This window comes from Wyeomyia smithii, chromosome 2 (assembly GCF_029784165.1).
Source record: "Wyeomyia smithii strain HCP4-BCI-WySm-NY-G18 chromosome 2, ASM2978416v1, whole genome shotgun sequence".
In the NCBI taxonomy this organism is placed as follows: domain Eukaryota; kingdom Metazoa; phylum Arthropoda; class Insecta; order Diptera; family Culicidae; genus Wyeomyia; species Wyeomyia smithii.
Window position 1 is genome coordinate 87669243 of NC_073695.1, and position 10505 is coordinate 87679747.

General features: G+C 37.0%; 1 protein-coding gene across 1 annotated transcript; it reads right to left on the reverse strand.

The window, feature by feature from the left end:
* Positions 1 to 4713: 4713 nt before the first annotated feature.
* Positions 4714 to 7810, reverse strand: LOC129722349 (carboxypeptidase N subunit 2-like). The gene is made up of 2 exons (XM_055675729.1): positions 7720 to 7810; positions 4714 to 7652 (listed from the first exon to the last, which is right to left on the reverse strand). Exons 1-2 carry the CDS (start codon positions 7731 to 7733, stop codon positions 5927 to 5929), a joined length of 1740 nt encoding a protein of 579 aa, XP_055531704.1. The 5' UTR covers positions 7734 to 7810; the 3' UTR covers positions 4714 to 5926.
* Between the last annotated feature and the right edge of the window lie 2695 nt (positions 7811 to 10505).

Sequence of the window (10505 nt, forward strand, 5' to 3'; positions counted from 1 at the left end):
GGTCAAAGTATGCATAAATATTTATACTAAAAACTTTGAAACTTCATCAAGGGAATGTATCGTGTCCTGATGCTTTTAGGATTGCGATGTGTGAACAAAATAACAAAGAGAGCGACCAACAGAGCCTCTATATATATTGCGAAGTATTTTTGAACTCTCAGATTAATGACTCTCTATATTTGAATAACACAAAAACAAAATAAATATGAAAATAGGATAAAAAAGTAATATAAATAATACTACAAAAGTGATAAAAATTGTGATACAGAAGTAATATAGATATAGAAATATAAGATAATAATGTAATTTTAGTTCCGGAAATTCTATTATCAAACATTATTAAAGCATGTTTAGGCCGATACAAATTTCATTTTCATTTTATGTCATGCAAAATCTCTGGGATCACGCCTTCCATCGCATGAGGAAGTAAAGCCGTTGGCGCCGGTCCGTTAATAAACGGGTCGTGAGTTAGGGTCCTGGGTGTGGAGTCGCCTCCCTGGGCGTCGGTGATTGGCCACAACAGTGGCGGAACTAGACCGACAGAAAATAAGCGAGAATAAAAAAAAAAAAGTCCAGTGACAGTGAAAGTGTCATCAAAAGGCTAGCCAAATGATTAATAATGTGATATTTTTCAACACACTTTTTCATGCAAGTTACAAACGTCGTAGCTTGCACACAATTTCTTATGAGAGCTATTCCTTTTTTTTTCTTCTCAGTGTTCTTTATTCTTGCCCTCCCCTTAGCTAACTTTGATAACTGTGGACATAAAAACTATTCAAAATTTGTATCAGCCTCATTGTAGAAAAATGAATCTGCGGACAATATTCTTGCTTATATTTCTGATGATATTATTCCAGTATTTAATTTTATGTTAGAATAGCTTGGAAAGGACAATCTTTTAGAAAGCCAAAGCAATCACCGTTAGAAGCGAATTTTTAAAAATGGTTGAATTATATTCAGTGTGTATGTGCAGTATTTGAGTATGTGTGTATGTAACACTAATTTCCTCATACGTCACTATTGAATTGTATTATAATTCTATTTTCAGCTTGACCGTTATGTTAAAAAATATGAAAATAACGGAACTTTGTTATCTCTACGATTTTGTGATTGATTGGAAAAAATTAAGTGTTGACGGTCTGTCCTCCAAACCATCAACTGAATAAAACCATAAGATTAGGCGAGCTAATGGTGTACGGTATCTAATTGCATCACAAAAAATTGGTAAATTTCACTCATCCAACCAATCACCTTTTAACTTTCAGGTAGTATAATAAAACATGTTATTTAGTTGTTTTACTGTTCGTTTTATTCAATTTCATTCCCATATCCGAAAGCACGAACTTTTTTCCAAACATTGCTCATGCGGTCTTGTACAACGTTTGGACCCACTGTTACTTCCTTAGGATGTTTACGAAGTGCCTGCTTCATGATCAGTGATGGAAATGAGACGAATATGATGAAATCGTCGTTTAATCTGGATCTGCACCACTCCTGACGTATAACAGACTACGACTAAACCGGAATCCTCTCAACTCATAATGAAATGATATCAAGAAAAAAAAAATAATGAAATGATGATTTGGTGCATAGATTTTTTGGGGAAATCATACATATCGTCAGTTGAATTCAATACTGGCACAACTCAAAATTCATAGTTTCGTGAAAAACGCGCTTGAAAATTAGCGTCAAAAAATTCTTTTTTAATTTTCGTGGAAAATTCCAATTTTAAGACTTCCCACTTTTATTGAACTTGTTTATAGACCCAAAAGGTGTATGTAATAGGCAAGTAATAAGAACTGTAACCTCAATTTTCTGTCTTTTTAGGAATATTTTAGATCTGTGCAATAAAGGCACATCTACTTATATTTCTGGAATTATTGTGAATTTTGAAATGGGTCTTTGTGAGATGAAACTTTATGGTATTTGGCATCGTTTGTCATCAATAACTCAAACCTGCAAAATTTTGAGTTGTGCCAGTTGAATTCAACTGACGATATGATTAGACTACATCAGCCCTGAGAAGCGATTCGCTCGTTTTGTTTGTCTCTCCATACGCCCGTTCTTAGGGGAAGAAAGGATAGCAACAGGAGAATATAATATCGTCGTCGGAAGGGACTACTGTGGCAGCGGTTGAGTTGAGCGAGATTAGGAGAGCATACACTGTCATTTACTCTTTCTTGACAAAAAATCATATTCATAAGTCGAATGAGTACGAATATAACACGAGCTATTTGCTTTGTGTAACTGGAACCATTTCAAGTATACCTGATCATTATTCCCTAACTAAATTGTTACCTCCCTAACTAAATTGTTCGGATTCCTCTTGAAAGATTGAACTACTCGCTTGTGATCCCGTACACTATACGGATATCCATTTTGGCTACTCTTTCCTTCCCGGTCGATGGTCAAACGCTCATTGTACCGATTTGAACTGGGAGTTACCGTAGATTGAATCATTCCTAGCTTCTTGCTGATTGCACGGTAAGAAAGATTCGGATTTTCGAGGTATGTGCGCAAAATTTCTTTACGCGTCTTCTGATATTCCGATTCCATCTTCGCAACGATTGTACTAGCAGCTAGGAGCAACTTACAAAGTGTCAACGATACACATTGAACAAATTTCACCCAAATGTTCAGTAGAAAATATCTAATGAGTAAAAAGGTACAGCCATTTAAAAACCCCAGTTTACGGTACAATAATTAGCATATCTCTCCAATCACAAACCAGCAGAAAATGAACTAGAAAACAGTAACAAAGGCATCAGATTACCAATTACCAGCTCTCTTTATGTTAACGATGTATATTTTAAATTCATGTTGTAAATAGCTCGCGCAATATACGATACATGAATTACATTTGATGTAGGAGAACAGTGAACCTGGCCCTATAGAGCTCTCAGCCACTTAACAAAATAACACGTTCTTTCTATCTCCAATCGCCAAATTTGCCATTTATTTTCGCCAAGCTCATAGTAATTTTATTTTATCATAATTAAATCTAAAGAGTAAATATAAAATCCGAACAAAGCTTGAAGGGATGACAATCAAAACCTTCTCCTGCCGGATAGAATCAGGTAGCAAAAGATACAGTGTGTTCTCAGCCAGCGTACTACGCGGGGCTGCGTGTTGCATATTGCCGTTGTGCGGCTGGGGGCAACAACACCCTACTAGCAATATTGGTTTTATCAAAGTTTTATAGCGATCAATACAACCAAAACAGCGCTATAAAACTTTGTTTAAAACCAGTTTTGTTACTTGGGCATTTTGTTCGTGCTGAATGGCAAACTTGAGAATAAAGTTGCTGGCGTAAAAACGAAAACTGGCTTTGCTAGGGCGCTTTAACATTTTGAATGTTACCATTTTCCATTTTCAGCAGAAAACGGCTAATAAAATCGGATTTGTTTTGTGTATTTCGCTGCTTAGATACAGTATTTTTGAGTAGTGATAGATATTAAACTTATTAAAGATAATAAATTTTAAATTACTAGTATCTGTAGTGAATTTAGACCGCAGCGCAGTTGTAATCTGATAGAAACCATTCACTAACGTCTTTCAAATCTTTATATCTAAAAATGCGAATGCCTGTCTGTCTGTTCCCTATAGACTCAAAAACTTCTGAACCGTTTACCGTGAAAATTTGTAGATAGGGGTTTTCGAGTACGGGGAGCAATACTAAAATAATAGTTTTGCTCTATCTCATAAGCGTAGGCAAGGGTGGTGAATTTGTGTGAAAACTTCCTCCCCGATAACCGTGTAAATATATACACAGATGTTTTTGAGTCTGAGATGGATTTTGCGACGTTACTGTCTGACGACCTATCTGTATCTCAGAGGCGTTGCAAGGATGAGGGCGGGGGCTTAACAATGTTAAACTCTGATGATTTCAAAACTGCTGGATCGATCAGCATTGAATTTCGTATGAAGAATCTAGCTGATGTATTTTAACGACTTTGATTTTTTCCTATTCCAAAAGCGTGGCAAGGCGGGAAAGAGTGAAAATTTATCATTTGTAAACTTCTTAACACCTAACTTGAAGTCCAATTTGTATAAGTGGGTTCTCCAATATGTTTCTATAACATTGATTTTCCTTTATCTCAATGGCGTAATAAGGAGGAGGGTGTATAAAATTTTATTATTTGTAAATTATTAAGAAGCTTATAATGCAAATGGATATACAGGTGTTTTCGAGAATGGGACGTAGTGTGGGGACATAACTCTGTGTGTGAATTTTTGTTATTACAAAGTGGAGATTGTTAATTCCTGTTATCATGCCAATTTAATTGTGAGGGGTTCCAAGCTTAAAGGGTGTTAGGGTAACGGGGGTATTTTGGCCAGCTTTGGGAAGTGTTCACACAGTTCATTCGAAACAAACGCAATTTTTCAACATAAATACCTACTCTACTAAACCATTGTCAAAAGCTAAGTGTCTATTTTAATATACACCGTTCAACAATGCAATATGTTGAAAAATGTCCTAGAAATATCAAAATTTCTACGAAGTACTAAAAACATATTTTGGTCCCCCAAATTTTTACTTTGGCCCACTTTTATATCTAACGACGTGTATGGAAATAGTTCGGACTAATTATATTTAAGATCCTCATCGGTATTTTCCACGTAAAAATAATCCGCGTTATTGTAAAAAATCGCGTATAAAAAGTCGCGTATAAAAAACCGCATAAAAATAACCCGCGTAAAAAAAGACCCCAGTGTAGTTTATTCAGCAGAGTTGTGGAAGATTCAAAAATATGAAAATTTGTTGAACAAATCAAATAAAAACCCTATCTTCTTTTGGTACAAAGTAATAAAGTATCTTACTTATTTAAAAGTTAGTTCTTTGTACTTAACTTTTGTTAGTTGCATTTTACACGAAAGTATTGCTTAAGCAGGTATTAGACGAAGCAAACATTTGCTATTTTTAGTACCAATTTTATTTGCACAAAATAAAATCCGTACCAAAAATAGCAAATATTTGCTTTGTCTAATACCTGCTTCAGAGGAATTTTTAGGGCACACAAAACAATTAAATAAAAAGATAATGTCCTTTATGTCCTCTAACTGAAGCAATAATTTCGAAATCAGATGAAGGCCTAATTTTTATTAGTTCGTCTCTTGGTCGAAATCGGGACAAATTGCGTTCAGAACCGCGGTTAATTTCATTGCGAGATCTAGTCACTGATTCGGATCGAGCAGAAATAACCAGAAAAACTAGTTACAGAGCTAATTTTTGATATTTGGCAACAAACCGAATTGAAATCGGAGAAACGATGATCAAATCAGAGCAAAATAAAAATGTTTCATCGCGTGAGTTAAAATGAACATATATATTAATCTGGAATTTTGTAATTTTTGTTTCTAAGGTAGCTTTGACTGAAATTCGTTAGTTCAAAAAGCTATCATTTCTCATGTACATATCTAACACATTTCAAATATAATGCATGGATTTCATGGGTGATCAATTACACCCCGATTTCTCTCAGAGGACGTTTAAGTATTCTTAGATTTATTTCATAAACGATAGAAATTTTGTTTATAGCCATAGGGGTTTTCTTGGGAACATACCATTACTCGTTTCGAATTTGGGAATAAATAATCTTGAAGTGAGTTATTTGGAAAATATTATGAAAAAATGTTTGCTTTCACCCCATTCCATAGCTGATGTGTTTTTTTTTCATAATTATTCAAACACCAAGCAAGTACTATAAATCAAATATATACGACTATATAAATTGTTTTCAGTATTAGTATTGTATTTCTTCTTCATGAGATCCAAGTTTTCGTTTACTATTTTTTTGGATTTTCTTAAAAAAAGAAGTGATTAACTATAAGAGCGATTGCTTATTTTTTTTTTCAAGACGCAAAATACACGTATCTCTTTAATTTGAAGCATTTCTCTTACTCTCATGTACACTACACCGCAAACTTAGAACTCTTCCAGCTGAGTTTGAACCGAGGCCGTTTCTCCCCGTCGGAAAATTATCATCTGATCGATGGTACGCCTTGCGTTGGCGTTGTAGTGCACGTACAGTAAAAATCCCACATTGATCACCAAAATAAAGGTTAGAATGAGCATAATAAACACTTGGTAACCGGTTGCATGGATTGGGGTACACCCCCGCTCGGAGCCCATCGCAATTCGACGCACTTCCTCCAACCGGCCGCTGTTGGTCGCGTTCACCGTTCGAATCATCTCCAGTAACTCCACCATCAATTTATATTCAAATTCGGTCGAACTGATGTTACCAACAATCAACTCCAGCTGTACATCTTTGTCCTGATTCAGATTATCATCATCATGCCGAATGGCAGTACTAGGCTGAAAGTAAACCCGATCGCTGTCCGAGCCGGCGCAGTAAATCCCCTGAACATTCGTCATGTGGAGCATCTCGCCGTACGTCTTTGTCGAACTCACTTCGATACCTTTGTTATTACAAAACCTTACTAAACCAGCCAAATAGGAGCAGTTCCACGCGTTGGCAAACAGTCCCAGATAGGTGAGATTTGGAAACAGTTTCGGTACAAGTTCATAGTTAATTTCCAGCAAACCATTCCCGTCCACGAAGAGCTTTTCCAAAGAAGGCGTAGAAGTTAGCACGGTGAGATCGATCTTGCGCATAAAATTGTAGGAAATATCAAGCCGACGCAGCTTCGTTTGTTGAGTAAAGAGACCGTATTCCAGTCGGGTAAGCTGCGTAGCCTCCAGATTCAAGTCCACTAATTTTCTCAATTTCAAAAACGCTGTTAGATTCAGAGCACCCACGGGATTGAACGAAACATCCAATACACCTAAAGATTCCAGCATCGTGATGTTGGTGATGCCGGCAATCTGGTTTTTGGAAAGACTGAGTGTATAGAGCTGGGACTTATCCGGTTCTACGGCGTAAACCGATGAAAGGCGATTTTTCGAGGCGAATAACTTTGTCAACTGCTGCGGGATAGTCAACGACGTTAGCCTGTTGCTGTCGACGTTGAGTGTTCGAAGATAGATCATGTTTTTTGAAAAATTCTCGGGCAGAGTTTGCAGTTGATTGTCTTTAAGATCCAGATGCGCTAGTAATGTGCAGTTGTCTAGAAGGTGATCGGGTAATACTTTTAGTTTGTTGTTTGCCAGGGACAGATAAGATAGCAGAATAAGCTTGGAGAATAGGTTTTCGTCCAAAACTTCCAGCAGGTTGCTGGATAAATCCAAATGGTCCAGCTTTGAGGCATCACCTAGTGCGTTTGGTTTGATTTCGCTAATCCGGTTATTGGAAATATCCAATCGGACCAATTTGTCGCAACCTTTGAATACGAAATTGTTCAGAACTGTCAGCTGATTGCTGGATAGGTTCAGATAGCGTAGATCTTTTGCATGCTCGAACGTGTATTTATTGATGTTCTCAACCTGGCTTTTTGCTACTTCGAGGTTTTGCATTTCCGGGAACGATGAGAACAGAATTCTAGGGATTTCTGTCAGCTTCGAATCATTGAATTCGAAGTAATACGGTCTGGGGTATTCAGAACGGAAAACGATGTCCTCTGCGTCGTGCGTGACAAAGACATTGCTGAAATCACAGTAGCGAAGATTGTACACACCGTTGTGGAAGTTATTGCAGTCGTGAATCACCGCAAGGGCACAGCCGGCCAACAGCACTTGTAATACTAAAAATCTGCCGGAAAAAGTGAAACAGAAATATGACTGACGAAATCTTGATTCAACTTTACTAGCAAGGTTACCTAGTAGAAAACATTGCTATTGTCGCAGCTGTTGATAAGTTGTGACAATCTGCTGCTCCGGTCCAGTAAAGACTAAAGTAGGAAGTCTGGCTGCAGTGGGAACATAAAATTCATGCATCTGCATAGCACTGACGTCGTCTGGACTCCTCCACGCTTATCAGTTAGCCCTGTGTTGCGAATTGATATGGTTTTTGCATCGTATGCAACTCTTGCCAATGTAAATATTGTGTAACGGAGAACACAGCACGAATAACGTTGTAATTGCACGTGTTGTGATTCAGCGCTTCCGTAAACGTGATGAAGAAAGTTATAATATTCATTAACGTTTCTATTCATTCATTGATTGATCTTTCTCTACCCGAGGTGAAAAATATGTTTTTATTTACAGAGTAAATATACAGCTAAGAAGTTCTAAAGTACTGTATCATATATGACTATTCATTAAGGTTTGAAATGAATAAAGAAATATCTAAAAACAACCGAACCAAACCAAAACTTTTAGCTTTTTGAACAGATAGTTTACCGAACTGTACTGTAGGAACTTAAAAAAATGGAAGGAATCAATAAATCACTTCGACAATTGAGGATATTTTTATTTTTATTACCCAACAAAACAGCGCCTAAAAAAATAAATTAGATCACATTTATGGTAATTGTAGTTGCCGGTACTCATACTTGACAGAAGTAATAACGACACTAGGCAAAGAAGAGCAAGCATATATAAGCAATAAAGTAGAGGGTATGGTAAAAGTAAAAAATATCCGTCTCTTACAACACTGACCTTCTCTAAACGACCATCATGACGTAGCCGGCGCCGTTATCGATCTATACAATGCGAAAGCTACTGATTTGTTGTTTTTTAGAATAAATCATGAAGAGGGGATTTATAAGTGGCCTGAGAAAACATCATGCATAAGTCTCTGGACATAATGAATGGACTAATTCTTTTAAAACTCGAACCTACGACTTCATTCCACTGCACAGTGGTCCAATAAGGCAAAAAGTGGAAATTAATTCCATAGCGCCTTTTACCTTCATCCAAGCTAAAAGGTGTCTTCGAAACAATTGTTTGTATGAATGACCCGCATAGTCACAAATTATCAAAAAGTATGAAAGGTTTACTATACTAAAAATAAAAAAAATAGCTTTTTTGTGTTGAGAGATAAAAGAATAGTTCATTCAGCACAGTTGTATAAGATTCAAAAATATGAAACTTTGTTGAACAAATGAAAATCCTATCTTCTTTCGGTACAAAGTTATAAAGTATATTGCATGGAACTTACTTAAGAATTTGTTTTTTGTACTTTTGTTAGTTGCATTTTACACGAAAGTATTGTTCAGAGGAATGGTTAGAACACACAAGACACACATTTTTGCCAAAAGTCATATATCTCCAGGACTTTTCCTTACAAAGTTATATCATGTTTTAGCTTATTTTGACGTAGAACTACGTTTTTCTTTAGCCTACCACATAGGGATGTAAATAGGAAAACTATTAACGAAAAGGGGACGAAACATGTCCCTTTTTGTGCTTATAAATCGGTTTATTTTCAACCGATTTCCTTCATTTTTGCAGCAATTGTTTGGAAAATTATACACGCATCCACCCAAATGTAGAAAATTGTTGATTGATTATGCAAACTATTGTATTATTGATAATTGTCAAGCCTTGTTTAAACGAAAATTACGTCCTCTGATTGGTCGTTATATGATTGCTTCCCAAGCACGGTCGACAGAATCATATACCTTGCAATTGAAAACATGCTATTTGGCCTATACAAGAGCCTGTTTCAGCCGAAGCCGCTCATAATAGTTCTGGACAGCGACAAGTTGTCAACAGCAGTCGTCCTTCCTTAGCAGCAGCACTAGCCCTGTGGTTGGTCACCACGTCTCAGGAGCAGCGCGGTTCTTCTCAGCGTGTGTCGCCAGACTGCCATTATTCCCCCGTGTTAGGGCAGCATGAAGATCGTCATCACCAAATCCAATTTTGAACAGCAAAATGCCTTTTTTCAAGGCAAATAAACAAGTCATTGAAAGTTAATAATTTTTGACAACGCAAGCAAGCATTTTGATCGGATTCCAGCAGTTACATCTGTCGCGGCTGTCTAATTTACAGAAGGTGAAATAGCTTCCACAGTGCATGTTGTCCGTGTATCTTAACTCCCGCACTGTTGGGGCAGTACAAAGGTTGCGATCAGCAACCGATTTTGAACAGCAAAATGCCCTTTTTCAAGGAAAATAAACAAGTAATTGAAGGGTGAAAATTTCCTAGCATCAACACAAGCAAACATTCTTCGCGGGATCCTAGCAATCAAATTCTGTTGTAGTTTATTTAGTTAATACCCCCACTGTTGGGTCAGCACAAAGGCTGCGATCAACATAACGAATTTTGAATAACAAACTGCCCTGTTAGAACCCATTCACAAAGGCAGTTAATTCGAATATGCAGAGCTAATATGAAGTCGATTCAATCAATCAGCATCAACAGAATTTCATCGTCTCCCAGCTGCCAAGTTGCAACATGATGCAACACGCAACAACGAGCAAACGAAATCGCTTGATGTTACAAACCGCAATAAGATACGGGTTAAAACCGTTGCGTGTGTGAGAGCACCATCGGTGTTTATTCGCTGGAAACAAATATCGAAAGCGAATTGTGGAATAATTCGTCTAAAGAATATTAGAGAATTAGACAACTGAACTGAAAGGCGTGGCCTATTACGTAGCACCCTTCGGCTATAAAAGAGTATTTCTGGGAAAACTAGCTACATTCATTAGTCGGAAGG